This window comes from Equus przewalskii, chromosome 6 (genome assembly GCF_037783145.1).
Source record: "Equus przewalskii isolate Varuska chromosome 6, EquPr2, whole genome shotgun sequence".
Lineage (NCBI taxonomy): Eukaryota > Metazoa > Chordata > Mammalia > Perissodactyla > Equidae > Equus > Equus przewalskii.
Window position 1 is genome coordinate 2,352,792 of NC_091836.1, and position 17,208 is coordinate 2,369,999.

The following is a 17,208-nucleotide window of genomic DNA, read 5'->3' on the forward strand; positions in this document are numbered from 1 at the left end:
CACATGGCATTATCAGTGTTCCTTTTTGTTGCTATTATTATTGTTAGTTATTATTATTATTAATTATTATTAATGAGTTATAAACTTAAAAGTGCTCGGAACAGCCAGATCGACGCCACGTGAGCGACCCATAGAACTGTAGCTACTCTTCGCGTTTTCCTGTTATCGGTGGGAGGAGCCGGTGCCACCTGGAAGCCGGGTCTGTCCTGCCCGAAGCTTCCTGGTCACCCACCCAGAAGCGGGGCCTGTGGGCCCGCTGGCCTCAGTTTTCCTGCTGGGACTGGGCACGGGGATGCGGGACGCGGGATGCGCATGGAGGCGGATGCGGGATGCGCGCGAGAGGCTGGATGCGGGATGAGCGCGGGAGGCGGATGATGGATGAGCGCGGGAGGCGGATGCGGGATGAGCACGGGAGGTGGATGAGGGATGAGCGCGGGAGGCGGGATGCGGGATGAGCGCGGGAGGCGGATGCGAGATGCGCGCGAGAGGCGGATGAGGGATGAGCGCGGGAGGCGGGAGGCGGGAGGCGCGTGGGAGGCGGGAGGCGGGATGAGCGCGGGAGGCGCATGAGGGATGAGCGCGGGAGGCGGATGCGGGATGAGCGCGGGAGGCGCATGAGGGATGAGCGCGGGAGGCGGATGCGGGATGAGCGCGGGAGGCGGATGCGGGATGAGCGCGGGAGGCGGGATGTGGGATGAGCGCGGGAGGCGGGAGGCGCGTGGGAGGCGGATGCGGGATGAGCGCGGGAGGCGGATGCGGGATGAGCGCGGCAGGCGGATGCGAGATGCGCGCGAGAGGCGGGATGCGGGATGAGCGCGGCAGGCGGATGCGGGATGAGCGCGGGAGGTGGATGAGGGATGAGCGCGGGAGGCAGGATGCGGGATGAGCGCGGCAGGCGGATGCGGGATGAGCGCGGGAGGCCGGAGGCGGCATGAGCGCGGGAGGCGGATGCGGGATGAGCGCGGGAGGCGGATGAGGGATGAGCGCGGGAGGCCGGAGGCGCGTGGGAGGCGGGATGCGGGATGAGCGCGGGAGGCGGATGCGGGATGAGCGCGGGAGGCGGGATGTGGGATGAGCGCGGGAGGCGGGAGGCGCGTGGGAGGCGGGAGGCGGGACGCGCGCGGGAGGCGGATGCGGGCTGTGCGATGCGCGCTCCGGCCGCCAGGGGCCGCTGCGGAGCCGCCCTTTTGTGGTCCTGATGCTGGAGCGAGCGGGCGCGCGGAGGAGGGAGGAGGGTGCGGGGACGGGGCGGGAGGGAGGCGGGAGGCGGCGTCCGTCGCTCCAGCTGCGAGTCCGCCCGCCGCCCGCCGCCGCCGCCGCCGCCGGCTCGGTCCCGCGCCCGCCGCCCGCCTTCGCCCGCCATGGCCCGCCTGACGGAGAGCGAGGCGCGCCGGCAGCAGCAGCAGCTCCTACAGCCGCGGCCCTCGCCCGTGGGCAGCAGCGGGCCCGAGCCCCCCGGGGGGCAGCCCGACGGCATGAAGGACCTGGACGCCATCAAGCTGTTCGTGGGCCAGATCCCGCGCAACCTGGACGAGAAGGACCTCAAGCCGCTCTTCGAGCAGTTCGGCCGCATCTACGAGCTCACGGTGCTCAAGGACCCCTACACCGGCATGCACAAAGGTGGGCCCCCTCCCCTGCGCTCTCCTCCCTCGGCCTCCCCACCCCACCTTCCGGCACCTTCTCTCCCCAGCCCTCCTCTCCTCACCTCCTCCCTCCGCTTCCCTCTGCCACAGCATCATTTCTTCCCCCCCTGTTCCACCCACCCCCTCCTCCCCGCTCTGGGGGTGCAGCTGACAGATCCGAGCTGGCCCCCTCCCCTCCTCCGCCCCCTCTCCCTCCCTCCCCACCTTCCGGCATCCTCTCTCTCTCTCTCTCTTTCCTTTTCTCTCCTCTCCCATCTCCCTCTACCTCCCATCCTCTCCCCCCCCAGCATCCATCTCTCTCTCTCCCTCTCCCTCCCATTCCCTCTAGACCCCCACCCCTTCCTCCCTCCCTCACCCACTCTTTCCTGCCCCTTTGCTGGGGGAGCTGTCTGAACAGCTGCCACCCCTCCCTGTCGCCCCCCCCCCATTCATTCGGCCTCCCCAGGCCCCGTCGGGGAACTTTGCACCTCTGCACTCCATTGCTTTGGGCATTTTCACAAAGCCAGGCCGGCGGCGGGGCAGGTCCGGCCAGCCGGCGGGGGGACACGGATGCCCAGGACCCCCGGCTAACCGGTAACTACAAAGAAAGCGGAGGTGGGGGGCGCGGGGAGCTGAGCCAGGCTGGGGGTGGGGGAGCGCCGGCCGCGGGTGGATCAAATGCTACCGCTTGCCCTCCCCCCCCTGCCCACCCTCTCTGTTCCCAGCAGCATCCCCCTCCCTCCCTCGGCCCTCCCCCCCACCCTTGCTGCCTCCACCTTTGGCTCAAGTTAAAACTGGCCGAGCCTGGGAGCAGTGTGTTGAGGTCTGAGGCCAAAGACGATGAGCCTGGCCGGTCCATCTGGCAGAGCCCGGATCCCTGGCGGACAGGGAGGCGTGGGCGACCTGCGAGCCCAGCGGGGGAGGCCGGTGGGGTGGGGAGGCCTGCCCGCCGCCCTCCCCCGACTCCCTCTCTGATGGCATGCCAGGAGGGGGTGCCCAGGGACGGTGACCCCAGCCCTGGGTCCCATCACGGGCCCGGTGTCTGAATTGGAGCGGCTTGGACAGCATCCTGTCGGGTGTTGGGGACTAGGGGGTGGCGGGGGCGAAGGCTTTGTTTTGGACACCCCTGGTAAGACCCTGGAGGAACCTCGGGGGCGGACCAGGGCCCATGACCTATTTCAGACCCCATTTGTCCCCATCCTTCCTCCGTGTTGCAGGCACAGGAAGCATGACTTACATGTTTGTTGAATGAATGAATGAATGAATGAATGGATGGATGGATGGATGGATGGTGGGTTGGGACAGGCCACAGGGAGAGTGTGGCGGGATGGAGCCCAGGCCTGTCACTTCGGCTCGACCCCCCCAGCTGGTACCCTGGGGGTGGAAAGGAACCCCTCCCCTCCCCCACCTCTTTTCAAATCCAACAATCACCAAAAAAAAAAAATTGAGCCTGGAATATGTCGCTCCTCCATGTGGCCTGGGAGGGCAGTGGGCTCACACCCACCCGGGAGTCAAGCTCAGGGGTCCACGGCTTCATGGAGGGCTCTTTGCACACGCCCCCACCCCCTCGTGTGTCTGAAGGGCCATTTCTAGAAGGAATCTGATGGGAGTGGGGGTGGTGTCCACGTGGCCCCCCAAATGTTGAATGGAAAGGCTGTCGGTGAGCTCTGGGTCAGGAAGAGAGATGGGGTGCAGGGGACGGAGACGCGGGGGGCTCCTTCTGCCCTTCCCCAGTTTTAAGTGTCCCCCAGAAATCCCCCCGCCCCCCAGCGAGGAGAGGTGGGGGCCCTGTGGCTGAGTTTTCAGCTGGCCCGGAGCCTCAGTTTCCCCACTGTCACCAGAGCAGGGCCCGATGAAGGTGGGGTATTTTTTTCCGGCTGGAGGATGCCAGGATTGGGGGTGCTTCAGGGTCTTTCCCGTTTCCGAGCTTTCCTTGGTGGGTGGAAATTGGGAAGCGGGGTGTCCGTGACACCCAGCCCTCACCCTCCGCTTCAGAGGGGCCCTGGAAGCTGGACCTGGGGGTGACAACTGGTGGGCTTCCCCTCGTGTCAGCCCACCAGTACCCTTGGGTCAAGAATGGATCCCCGCCTTGATGCCACCTGTCTGGGTGTGGCGGGACCTCACCTGTGGGAGGGAGCTGGGGGGCAAGCTGGAGCGGGGGGCGTCTTGAGGGCCAGTGGCTGGGAGGCAGGCCTGGGTTTGGGGCACAGCTGTGTGACCTCTGGCCAGTGGCTGCCCCTCTCTGGGACTCAGCCGAAGGGAAGTGGAATGACGGATGGGAGCCGGGGGAGAGGGCAGGTCCAGGCACCTCCCGCCAACACGTCTCTGGTTTGGTTTCTGGGGAGTCAACAGGGTCCAGGATGCGCTGTTGGTGCCGGCTCAGAGTGGCAGGGGTGGGGGGTGTGGACCCCGGGGGTGGAGGGAAATTCCCCCAGGGCCTTCTCGGCCCCGGATGCTGGGGGATCCCGCGAGGCTGGGCATCGGGGCAGCTGAAAGGGCTGGAGCGGGCCGAGATGCTAAAGTCCATCTGGGGTCCTGTGACCCTGGCACCCAGCGCGGGAAGGGCCCCCTGGCATCGTCTTTATCCTCGTGACCACCCCATGCTTCGTTCTCATATCCAGGGGCCCGTCTGTGATCCCTCACCCCAGGGACCACCACTGAGGCGGGCTTGCGGGTGTCAGCGCATCTTGTAGAGAAGGGAAACTGAGGCCCAGAGGGGCAAATACTGATCCCAAGATGACCAGAGCTGGGCCCCCGTCAGCCCCCGGCCTCCCTCCCAGGCCCAGGGAAGCGGGAGTGAATGTGTGTGACGGAGGGGCGACGGGCTCCCCCCAGCTGAGGCTGAGGCCCCCAAAGATGATGTTGGGGGGGAAGGGGGCTCTGATGGCCACGGCCAAGGGTTGGGCAGAGGCACCCCGATTCCCAAGGGCCTGTGCCAGGCGGGAGCGCCGTGGGACCAAGAGAAAGGCAGGGGGTCCAGCTGGGCCCTGAGGATGGGGCGGCGGGGATGGGGGGAGACGGAGGGAAGTGAGGGTTCCTCAGAGAGAGGGCAGGCCCGTGGGCGCTGGCTTTTTTTGTTTTTAGGAGAGAAAGATGGAGACAGAGAGAGACACAGAGACGAGAGAGACAGAGAGAGGGAGAGACGGAGGGAGGAGAGACACAGGGAGCACCCCCCACAGGGAGCGAGATGGAGAAAGGGGAGCAGCTAGGCCACAAGACCGCTGCCCCCCCCAGATCTGCGCCTCATCCCGAGAAACGGGGTCTCCCCGGGGGCCCCAGCCCAGGCTGGGGGCTCAGGCCAGGAGCTGGGGGGCTGAGATGTGGCTCCCACTGGCCGGGGCCGGTCACCGCCCCTCCCGTCTCCTGCTGGGGGACACGCATCCCTGGCCGGGGCGGGGGGGGGGTGTTGGGAGCACGTGGGGTCCCCGAGGCGCCCAGAGAGCTGTCCTCCTGCCACCGGCCCCATCCATGGCGGTCGCATGTGCATTTGCATGTTAATGACAATATTTGTCTTAAAGCGGAGGTTGCAGGGGGGCGGCGGCGGGGCCGGCGGGGGCCTGCGGTTTCCATGGGAGCGCCAGCTGCTCGGCTCCGCGCAGGGGAGGCTCTGAGGCGTGAGATTCCAGTGTGACGTGCCAGCCCCAGGGGGACGCGCCGCCTGGCAAGGGGTGCGGGGGGGGGACCGAGGGAGGAGCGGCTCTCCCCGCGGCGGGGGGCACAGGGACCGCGTGGGGGGCTGGGGGTGAGCCACCAGGACTGGCTGCATGGCTTCCAGTCGGGCGCGTCCCTCTCGGTGCCTCAGTTCCCCCAGCCGCCCATTCTTCATTGATGTAACAGGCTGTTGTGACGCCCCCTGGGGCCTGACAGGTGACCGTGACATCGTTTCTGCCTTCCTTCAGGCAGAGGACAGTGATTAAGCGCCTACTGTGTGCCAGCATCTGTTCACACGGAATCCCTCTGGGGTTCACGATGGCGTGAACAAGACATGAATCCATCGACCACAGAACCGACATTTATTGAGCACTTGCTGTGTACCAGGTCTCCTCCCAGACCCAGGATACCATGTTGGGCAAAACAGATAAAATTCCCCCCCCCCCGGGACCCCTCCTACTGCCAGATCTGAGTCTGGTGGGGGGACCCGGGGAGGAACCAGGCGGTTTCGAGGTGTCGCTCTCAGGGCTGCGATGGCGGAAACACAGCGGCGGGGATGACCCAGAGGGGGCCCCTGCCCCTGTGGGCGTGGAGACCAGGAGGGCTTACTGGAGGAGGCGGTCAGGGTGGGAGAGCAGCTCGGAGCTGGGTGTTGAGACAGACGAGTCTGGTTTCTCTGTGTCTTACCGGCTGCGTGGACTTCGGCTGCATCCTCGTCTCTCTGAGCCTCGGTGTTGCCGTCTGTGGAAGGGGGAGGCCGATGGGCTCCCGACACAGAGCGGGCTGGGGGAGGTGAGGACGGGAGCGGCAGTGAATCTTGTGGCACAGGGCCAGGCGCGGAGTCCGTGCTTGCGCAGTGGGAGCTGGGCCGATTCTGTGACTACGCCGAGACCCGCAGGGGACAGGGGTCTGCGGATGGGAAAGGCGTTCCTGGCAGACAGCACGTGCAAAGGCCCAGAGGCACGCTCAGTCTGGAAGCTTCAGTGTTTGGCCTGGTGAGAAAGGCACAAAGGGCCTTGGGAGCCCCGGGGTCCCCTTCTGACCTGGGGCTCATGGGGCAGGACTTTTCTGAGAAGTTCTGGAATTGGGGGTGGACCCAGGAGCAATCTCGGAAGTAGGCTCGTGTCTCTCTCTTTCACCCCGATATTGGCTGATGGGAACCTGGCCACTGGGAACACTCAGTAGGACCACACCCATTCATTCATTCATTCAGCCAACATTTCCTGAAAGCCTTTCGGGGCCTTACCTTGTACTGAGCAAGAGAAGTCTGAGGGCCCCTGATGGAAGGACGGCTAGTCCTTGGCCCCTCCAGACACGGTGGTCAGTTCTGGGTCAGAGGGCGGGATGCAGGGTTGAGGGAACTGGATGGGGAATCGGGGGCTTTGCTGGGAAATCTGGCTGCATGGAGGAGGGGCATTAGAAGTGGGGCTTTGAAGGATGAATAGTAGCTTGCCAGGTGGAGAAAGCATTTCGTTTGTTTATTCAAAGAAACGCTTACTACTTGCCAGGCGCCGTGATGGGTGTTAAGTGTCTCTGTCCTCATGGATATGGGCAGAGAGAACTGGGCTTTCCAAGGCCTGGGGGTGTGCAGGGGCAGCGCTGGAGTGGAGGAGAAATTAGGTGAGGTGTGGGAGATGAGGCCAGAGAGTCAGCATGGGATGGTCCCCGAGGAGACTCAGATGCTGGACTGAGTTTGAACTCTTTCCTGAGGGCCCTAGGGAGCCATGGGAGGTTTTGGAGCAGGAGAGGATCTCAGTTAGAACTGAACAGAAAGGGAGCTTTGTGTCCTAAATGCCACCACAGCCTCGTCCCAGCCTCCCTGCCTTCTTCAGGATGCTCCCTTCCTGTGCGCCTGGATGGAGATAACGGAAGCCCCTTGGAACGGGGCCCACGGTGTGGGAAGAGAGGGAAGCGAAGCAGCGACGTGTCCAGATGGCCGTGGTTCTTAGAGCATCAGCTTCCCCTCCCCCACATGGGTCAGATGAGGAATTGGGGCCCAGAGAGGGGCAGCACCCAGCTCCAGGTCACACAGCAATATAGCTAGGCATCCCACCCCCGAGCCTGAGCCCTGACCCACTTTGGAAGAGGATTAGAGGAAGCAGAGAAAGAGATTGGTTGTGGAGACGTAGACTCACAATCCAGGGAGGCTGGCTGTCCTTGGACTGAAGGTGACCCCGGCCAGAAGTAGGGGCCGCTAGGATTGGAAGACGCTGACCTAGCAAAGTCCTGTTGGTCTGGGGTCATGGTGACCACCATTGACATGTAAGCTCTGTGAGGACAGGGACTGCGTCTGGCTCGTCATTTTGAGTGAAGCATGTGGATGAAGGAAGGCATGAGAGGGTGGGGGATGGGGGGTGGGGGAGAGGTGGGATGTGGGAGGGCAGGTTGGCCGAGAGGGACAGATGGATGGGTAAGTGAGTAGATGGTTGTAGGCATGAAGGGACAGACGGATGACAATGGCTCAGTGGATGTCTGAGTGGACAGATGGATGAAAGAGTGGGGAGGTGGATGGAAGGCTGAATGGGTGGATGGATGGGTGGGTGAATGGATGGTGGATGGATGGCGGATGGATGGATGGATGGTGGATGGATGGATGGGTGGATGGATGGATGGATGGATGGTGGATGGATGGATGGATGGTGGATGGATGGATGGATGGATGGATGGATGGATGGTGGATGGATGGATGGATGGTGGATGGATGGTGGATGGATGGATGGATGGATGGATGGATGGTGGATGGATGGATGGATGGATGGGTGGATGGATGGATGGATGGGTGGATGGATGGATGGGTGGGTGGATGGGTGGATGGTGGATGGATGGATGGATGGATGGGTGGATGGATGGATGGATGGGTGGATGGATGGTGGATGGTGGATGGATGGATGGATGGTGGATGGATGGTGGATGGTGGATGGATGGATGGATGGTGGATGGATGGTGGATGGTGGATGGATGGGTGGATGGGTGGATGGATGGTGGATGGATGGATGGATGGATGGTGGATGGGTGGATGGAAGACGGACACCGTCCTACATTTACCACCTTCCTCCTTGCCTGGTGACTGGGAAGGGCTGTCAGTCAGACTGACTCAGTTTCCATTCCTGGCCCTGCTTGTGCTGCCTGATCGTGGCCAAGCCTCCTTACCTGCGGGGGCTCAGCTTCCTCATCTGTAGAAGGGCAGGGACACTGGTGGCTGTCTTCAGAGTGGCTGTAACGCCAGGATGAATTGATATGATGTGGTTAATGTCATTACTCAGTGATGGCTTGCATACTGTTGGTGTCAATAAGTGGTCGGGCGGTCAGAGAGTCAACAACTATTTTTTAAGTCTCAGTGATGTGCCAGGCACCAAGCTAGGCTCTGGGGACACAAAGCAATCCAGGTAGGAGGAGGGGCTGGTGATAAACTAACAAGCAAATAGATAAGATTTAGATGCTATGAAGGAAATACAATGGGATGTGCGTTGGGGGTGACTTCTCATCTTGGGTGGCCAAAGATGGCCTCTCTGAGGAGGTGACATCTGGGATGAGACCTAAATGACAGATGAGAAAGCTATTGTTCTAAAGCCAAGGGAAAGGTGTTCCAGGAGTGGAGACAGCGTGTGCAAAGGCCCTGGGGCAGGCATATGGGAGGAACAGCGAGGTGGCCTGTGTGGCTGGAGCAGAGGGAAAAAGGAGGAGAGAGGGAGGAGACAGGGCAGGTCGTGTGGGGCCACAGGGGCCACGGGGAGGACTCGGGCTTCTACCCTGGGGAGCTGAGAATCTGGAGAAGGTGGACTCTGGGTCCTCCATTCCCTTGATGGGGAAACTGAGGCACAGAGAGTCCTAGAACGTGGCTGGAGCTTTCCACCACCACAGCTGAAGCAGCTCCTCTGAGGGGCTCCAGAGAGACGATGGATTGCCGGGAGGCGCCGCAGTGGGTGGCTGCGTCGGGGCTGGAATCGAGAGAGAAGCTCCTCCAGCAGCTTCTCCCAGCAGCCTTTGAGGGTGGCTGAGAGATGACCAGGGGGCCCTCATTTACATCCTTGTCCCTGAACCTCTGCTAGGGGGAGGGGCCAACCGAGGCATCCCCGCCCCAGCTGGGGCTCCCCACTGTGTGGAAAGGGAGGCCCAGAGCGGGGAGGGCAACTCCCCAAGGACACACAGCAAGTTCATTGTAGCAACATCAGCACCTGAACGGGTTTGGGATTCAGGCCTCAGGGTCATGTCTTCACCCATCCACTGCCTCTCTCAAGCACCTTTTGAGTCCCTACTATGTGTCACTTGTGGGCAAGTCAGACCTACTGCGTGCTTGCAAAGAGCACACTGTGCTGTGAGAGGTGGACAGACGGCGAGCTGGTCCTGAGGCTGTGACGTGTGGTGAGGGTGGGATGGACAGGGGCGCCAGCCCTGGGTTGGGAGTTCAGCAAAACCACATAGAGGAAGGTACCCGGCCACCCCCCAGGAGGGCTGTGACCCCACCGAACAGAGGCCAGCATGGGGCGGCCAGGCTGCGGAGAGACGGGCACCTTGTGCGCGGCTGGCGGGAGTGGAAAATGGAGCGGAAACAGGTGGCGGCCCCTCACAACAGTCAAACCTGGAATGACCATGTGATCCCACAGTCCCGCTCCCGGCTCTGTCCCGAGAAGAACTGAAAGTGGGGTCTCGAAGAGACGTCTGCACAGCCACCTTCATTGTGGCGTTGTCCACGACAGCCAAGAGGGGGACACAGCCCACGTGTCCATGGACGGATGATTGACACACACACTGTGGTTCATCCACACCCTGGAATATTACGCAGCCATGAAAAGGAAGGAGATCCTGACGCCTGCTCCAACGTGGACGGACCTGGAGGACGTGATGCTCAGGGACGTGAGCCAGACACAGAGGGACACACACTGTGTGGTCCACTCACAGGAGGTCCCTAGAGGAGCCACATCCACAGAGACAGAAAGCGGACGGGGGGCCAGGGGCTGGGGGAGGGGTGGGAGTCAGTGTTTGATGGGGACAGAGCTGCAGTTTGGGGAGATGGAAAGTTCTGGAGACGGATGGAGAGGATGGTGGCACAACCGTGTGAATGTGCTTCACGCCGCTGAGCTGGGCCCTGAAAATGGTTAAGATGGGGACCAGCCCAGTGGCACAGTGGTTAAGTTTCCGTGCTCCACTTTGGTGGCCCGGGGTTCACAGGTTCAGGTCCCAGGTGTGGACCTACACACCGCTCGTCACCATGCTGTGGCAGCGTCCCACATACAAAATAGAGGAAGATGAGCACAGACGTTAGCTCAGGGCCAATCTTCCTCACAAAAAAAAAAAAAATTATGAAGATAAATTTCATGTTATATGGATTTTGAAATACACAATTTTTTTAAAAAGCTGCCTGGAGGAGAGATGGGGACACTGGGGAGGGAGACGGGCAGAGCCGAGCCGAGTGGGGGGCGTTCCTGCGGGGACCTGTGTGGAGCAGTGATGGCCGCGGGCCGGAGGGGAGGGGTGGCTGGGGACACGTTTCAGAGGTCGCGTCATTAATTCTTGGCCCGGGTGCGTGAAGAAGAGGAAGGGAGCTAGTGAGACGGACCTCAGCCGGGGGACGCTGGGTGACATCCGGGGACATCTGTGGGTGTCACAGTGGGGGTCTCCTGGCATCGAGTGGGTGGGGCCAGGGATGCTGCTCAGCCCCCCACAACGCCCAGGACGGCCCTCCAGAGGATAACCGGCCCCTATGTCAGCAGCGCCGAGGGGACCATCCCTGGCATGGGTGACACCAAGGTTCTGGCTTGAGCAGGCGGTGGTCAGTGTGGCGTCGTGGAGACGAGACCTCCAGGGGCTCAGGGCAGAATCTGGAGTCACCCCCGACTCGGCCCTCTCATCACCCCCCCACCGTGTCCCTCCGTCAGCAAGTCCTGATGGCGCCGCCTTCCGCGCTTCCTTAGACCCACCCATTTGTCCCCACTCCTGTGTCTCGCCAGCCCCTCCTCGCTGGCCCGGACCAGCGCTGTCATCTCCGTCCTCGTCCCCAGTCTGTCCTCCCCGCAGCCGCCACCAGAGGGCGCCCGGGAGCCCCTGAGTCAGTCCCGCCTCCTCCGCCCGCAGCCCTCCAGGCTCCCCTCCCTCGGGGGAGAAGCCGAGTCCTCCTCGCGGCCCCGCACGATCTGCCCCGTCCCCTCCCCGCCCTCCCTCCTCCCTCTCTCCCCCTCCTCCCTCTGCTCCAGCCACATGGCCTCCTCCTGCTCCTCCCACACGCCAGGGCTGGTTCTGCCCCAGGGCCTTTGCACATGCTGTGCCCTCTGCCAGGAATGTGCTTCCCGGAGATCTCTGCACGGTTCACTCTCTCACTTCCTTCAGGTCTTGGCTCAAATGTCACCTCCTTAGTGAAGCGTCCTCTTCCCCAGATACTCACACGCCTCCTCGCTCAGGCCCTTCAAACTTCCCCTTCTCGGTGAAGCCATCCTTGCAGACAGGATTTATAATTACAGCCACTCTCAGCACTCCAAATCCCTCTGCCCTGCTCTCCCTTCTTTTTGTTTTTCTGTGAAAATGAAAACTTCTGACATACCATAGATCATAGATTTTGCTTTTTCTTTGCTTGTTTTTCTTTCCTCCACAATAGGATGGAAGCCCCGTTAAGATGGAGATTTTTGCCTTTTGTGTTCACTGCTGTGTCTCCAGTGCCTAGAACAGGGCCTGGAACACAGCAAGTGGATGGATGGATGATGGATGGAGGGATGGGTGGTGGATGGATGATAGATGGAGGTATGGTGGATGGACAGGTGGGTGGACGGATGGATGGATGGATGATGGATGGGTGGATGGATGGTGGGTGGATGGGTGGACGGTGGATGGATGGACGGTGGATGGATGGATGGATGGATGGAGGATGGATGGATGGTGGATGGATGGATGGATGGAGGATGGATGGATGGATGGTGGATGGATGGATGGTGGATGGATGGACGGTGGATGGATGGATGGTGGATGGATGGGTGGATGGGTGGATGGATGGATGGATGGATGGATGGTGGATGGATGGTGGATGGATGGGTGGGTGGATGGATGGATGGATGGATGGTGGATGGATGGATGGTGGATGGATGGATGGATGGATGGATGGTGGATGGATGGATGGTGGATGGATGGATGGTGGATGGATGGTGGATGGATGGTGGGTGGATGGATGATGGATGGGTGGATGGATGGTGGATGGATGGTGGATGGATGGATGGATGGTGGATGGATGGTGGATGGATGGTGGATGGATGGTGGATGGATGGGTGGGTGGATAGATGGGTGAGTGGGTGGATGGGTGGGCGCATGGAGGGCAGTCTCTGGTGCAGCGATGGTGTCTACATCCGTGGGAGGAGTCAAGAGGGCTGTGGGCAGGAGGTTGGGGAATCCTGAAGAGCCCTGAGGGGCCCCACATGTGAGGCGAGGGCGGGGTCTGGGGCAGCAGTGGACGCTGAGCAGCCGCAGGCAGGGAGGTGGGAGGTCAGCCCGGAGGCGGCGCCCCTGGTGCCGGGGTCCAGGTGAGCCCTGGCCCGGGCCGGGAATGGGTGAGTTTCTGAGTGCGGGGAGGGGCCGTGGATAGGGGAGAGGACCTGTCAGCCCCACTGTCCTCAGCCGACTGGGGCACAGCCTCGGGCTGAGAGGATGGCGGAGGAGGGGGAGAGGGTGACCCCACAGCAGAAGGGAGAGTCTCCTCGAGTCCTTAGTGGGCGGTACTGCGATTCCCATTTGACGGATCAGAAAGTGGAGGCTCAGAGAGGTTGAGTGGCTGGCCCGAGATCACACAGCAGAAGGGCTTGGGCAGGCTGAGGGCCCGTCTTTAGCGCTAGATGACAGAGCTGAGACTAAAGACCAAGCATGTGGGATGCCCCGCATGCAGGGGGTTGGGATCAAAGGGTTTTGAGACGGGGCTTCGCATGATTGGTCGTGGTTGGGGTGCTGGCTGCGGAGGGGGGTGCAGGAGACGTTGGTGATCAGGGAGGCGATGAACAAGGGTGTTTCCCCAGCACAGCTGGTGCGTAATAATTGCTCAGGAAACATTGACCGTGTGTGAAGCATGGTGGGGAAGGCGGGGGATAAAAATGAATCAAATATGGTCGCTGCCCCCAGGAGGGAGTCTTGATACTAGCAGGTCAGCTTGGAAACAAAATCATGCATTCAGTCAACGAGTATTTATTGAGCCCCTCTTGTGTACCTGGCACTATTTAGATCCTGGGGACCCAGCACTGAACAGAACACATGAAAAATCCTGTCCTCATGGAAATGACATTTCCGTGGGGAGACAGAAATAAACAAATAAAATATATGGCGTGTGAGATGGTGCTGAGGGCGCTGGAAAAAAATAGAACAAGGTGTGTGAGGGGGGGTGAGGGCTGTCATTTGAGACAGGAAACTTCACTAAGGAGGTGACATTGGAGCCAAGAAAGTGAGAGAGTGAACCGTGTAGAGATCTCGGGGAAGCATGTTCCAGAACAGCCTGTGCAAAGGCCCTGGGGCAGGCATGTGGGAGGAACAGCGAGGAGGCCCGTGTGGCTGGAGCTGAGGGAGGAGGGGGGGAGAGAGGGAGGAGGGAGAGCGGGGAGGGGACGGGCACGTCGTGCGGGGCCTGGGGGGCCGCGGGGAGGATATGGGCTTCTCCCCGGAGGGAGGGGAGCCTGGAGGGCTGCGGACGGAGGAGGCGGGACGGACTCAGGGGCTCCAGACGCCCTCTGGTGGCGGCTGCGGGGAGGACAGACGGGGACCAGGAGGAGGGGCCGGCGCTGGTCCGGGAGGTGATGCCGGGGCCCAGGATGGAGGCCGTGATCAGTGGCCACGTTCTTGCTGAGCAAACACCGTGTGGACGCTGGGGCCACGTCGGTGACAGGGACACCCCGGTCCCCACCCTCAGGGGCTCCCAGTCCCGTGGTCAGAATAACGGTGACTAGGCAGTTCCGGCCGAGTGAGCAGGGCTGAGATGGGGGCGCGGGGACCCCCGTGGGCGCCGGACCCACATGGGCCAGGCGGGGGGCTCCCCGGAGGCGGCCACAGCTCGGCTGGCTGAGGAGGAAGGAGCCGGGCCAGGATGCGCGAGTGTGGACGGCGGAAACGGCGAGCTCAAGGGCGGTCAGTGAGAGGCCGGGTGTGGGGTGTGGCCGGGGTCAGGCTGCAGCCAGGGACATGGCCAGCGTCCTTCGGGGTCAGTCCCCAGACCTCCAAAGCTCCACAGGAAGTGACAAAACCCCAGCCCCGCGTCCCTCCATCTGTCTCCGGCTGACCACGCAAGGGCATCTGTCTCGGCCTCTCCCAGCCTGTGAGGCTTGGCGGCACCCATAGGTCAAGGTGGGGTCCCCGGAGCCCAGGCTGAGCTGGGACCTGTAGCCACGGCCGCCACTGTCCCCTCCTCAGGGAGCATCCGGGGCTGCAGGGAGAAGGGCCGTGTGCAAGGAGTCCCGCGGACACAGGCTCCCGTTCCAGCTCCGTCACTGCTGTGGGTGACCTGGGCCACTGCGAACCTCGGTCTCCTCATCTGTAAGCTGGGCACTGCTCTCCCCACCACGGGGGCTCTGCGGGGTCACCCCGGAGCCCCGTGTTTGCGAGGGCCAGGTCGCTAAGTAGTTCCCTAAGGAGTCAACTTACCTGCTGTGCAGCCTTAGGCAAGTCACTTTGCCTCTCTGAGTCTCGCTTCCCGCATACTCTGCCTAATGCGCCCTCAAAGGATTCCTGCGGGGAGCCAAGTACCGAGGACGGTGACCGCCCTGTCGACGTGCTCGGTGAATCGGCTGTTACTCCTGCTGCTATTGTCTTATAAGGGGGAGGATATTGCGGTGGAGAAGGGCATCGAGTGGACTTAGTCCCCCAGGGTCCAAATCCTGCCCCCGTCTCTGTGTGACCTCGGGCAGATGGCCTAATGGCCAGTGCCTCAGTTTCCCCATCTGCAAAGTGGCGAAAATAATAGATACAGTGGTGCCGTCCTTTTGAAATAGTCTGAGGATGCAAGGGGTTGACGTGGGTGACACGTCCCCGTAAGGGGCCTGGAGAGGGTAGGACGCCCTCTCTTCCTGCCCCAGCCCTGCAGACCCCCGGGGCTCGGCCAGCGTGGGAAGGGCCACTGGACACCAGCCCCGACCCCTCGTCGTTGCTGATGTGTGTGTGGGCGGGTGGCCGGGGCTGGAATCGGGGCGGGAGGCTCGCTCAGCGTGGGCGCTGGACGGGCTGAGTTTCCCCCCAAAGGGTCCCTGTGGGACGAGGACGCAGCAAACCAGATCCCGCACAATCGAGAGGGGGTCCCCGGCCTCTTTGTTCGACCCTGCCCCACACTTCTCAGAAAGGTGGGCTATTTTAAGGGTCCTTTCAGGGAGGGGTAAGGCAGATATGTGACTGTGGAGACACAGGGAAAATTTTAGAAAAGATGCAAGCTCCAGGCAGTGTATCCCAGTGGTCAGCGCACGGTCCGTGGAGCCTGTCTAAACCCTGGATGTTCCACTTACCAGCTGTGTGACCTCGGGCAAGTCACTTTGCCTCTCTGTGCCTCACCGCGTCCTCTGTGACATGAGGGCAATGCCAACAGCTCCTTTGTGGCTTGTCGATACATCACCCAGATTTCTGCCTTTGTGTTCACTTGGCGTCTTCCTTGTGTGCCTCTCTGTGCCCCAATTTCCCCCTTTTATAAGGACCCCAGTCCTGTTGGCCTTAGGACCCACCCTAGTCCAGGATCGACTCGCCTTAACTATTTACATCCGCAATGACCCTATTTCCAGACAGGGTCCTGTTCTGAGGTCCTGGGGGTTAGAACAGCAACGTATGCGTTTGGGGGAGGGAGGAAAACGAGTCAACCGTCACAGGGACCGGAAGTCAAGGCTCTGTTTGTCCAGAAATGGGTAAATATCATGCATTTTCATCAACTCAAAAACAGAAACTCAGAAGAGATCGGGCCGAGCGCACAGGACAGGATTTCAGCACCACGGACAGCGGCTCGCAATTCGATTTTCCTTCCAGACCCGGAGGCCGCGCGGGGTCCCACCCACCCCTCCCGGGACCTGCAGACGGGGGGTCCACAGGCAAGAGGTGACCCAAGGCCGAGGGGGTTTTGCCCCTATTTTAAATCTGCCTGCAGCCCAAGTTTCTGCCGGCCACGCCTAATTTCCCTCAGGCCTTGGGGCTGGCTGTCTTGGCACCTCTTCTCGCCCTGAAGACCTTGTGGGGCTAATTCAGAAAATAGAAACACACACACACACACACACACACACACACGCACACACGCACACAGAGGGAAAGACAAGTCACGGGCTGAGAAAAGGTGTTGGTGTTGCATGTAACCCCGAACGGATAAGCACGTACAATATATAAAGAGCGGCGACAAAGCAACAAGGTGCCCCGCTCCGTTCACGACTATAGGAATGTGCGTTAAAATGTCGATGAAACGCAATGACACACCCACCCCGTGACGGACATTTCAAAGGCTGGCAGAACCAAGAGGCGTGAAGTGGATTCCCAGACCCCACTGGTGGGAGGATACGTTGGCTCAACTCTCTTTGGGAAACTGTTGGAAAGAATCGATTAAAATCAACATACGCCTCCCTTATAACTAGCAGTTCCATTCCTGGGTGTGGCCTTGTGCCTCCAAACACATATGCCAGAATGTTCCATAGCAGCTTTATTTATGATGGCCCCAAACAGCAGACAACCCAAATGCCATCCACAGGAGAATGGATAACCAATTTGTAGGATCTTTGTAGGATAAAATATTACACAGAAACGAAAAGGAATTAACACCTGATGCGTACGACCCCCTGTTGTTGGGTGAAGGAGCCAGACACCAGCGTGCACGGATGCTGTCATCTGTTTACACAAGTTCAAAAGCAGGAAGCGCTAACTGGATTAGTTAGTGGTGCACGCGGGGTGGGAGACCATAACCAAAAGCAACGCCGCGGTCATCCCAGGAGCTGGGGCAGCGTTACCTCGGGGACCGAGGGGC

At 61.2% G+C, this 17,208-nt stretch overlaps 1 protein-coding gene across 7 annotated transcripts in view; it reads left to right on the forward strand.

Moving 5' to 3' along the window:
* Positions 1-1,255: 1,255 nt before the first annotated feature.
* The window catches only part of CELF5 (CUGBP Elav-like family member 5), a 46,882-nt gene continuing 30,929 nt past the window's right edge, over positions 1,256-17,208 (forward strand). For 2 of the 7 annotated variants that reach the window (XM_070622514.1, XM_070622516.1), the window contains exon 1: positions 1,260-1,620. In XM_070622514.1, the coding sequence (XP_070478615.1) occupies positions 1,362-1,620 (259 nt within the window). In that variant the 5' untranslated portion in view covers positions 1,260-1,361. Of the gene's footprint in view, positions 1,621-1,666; positions 2,217-17,208 lie in introns of those variants that run through there. The other 5 variants (XR_011540709.1, XR_011540711.1, XR_011540710.1 and 2 more) reach the window with 5 other exon arrangements.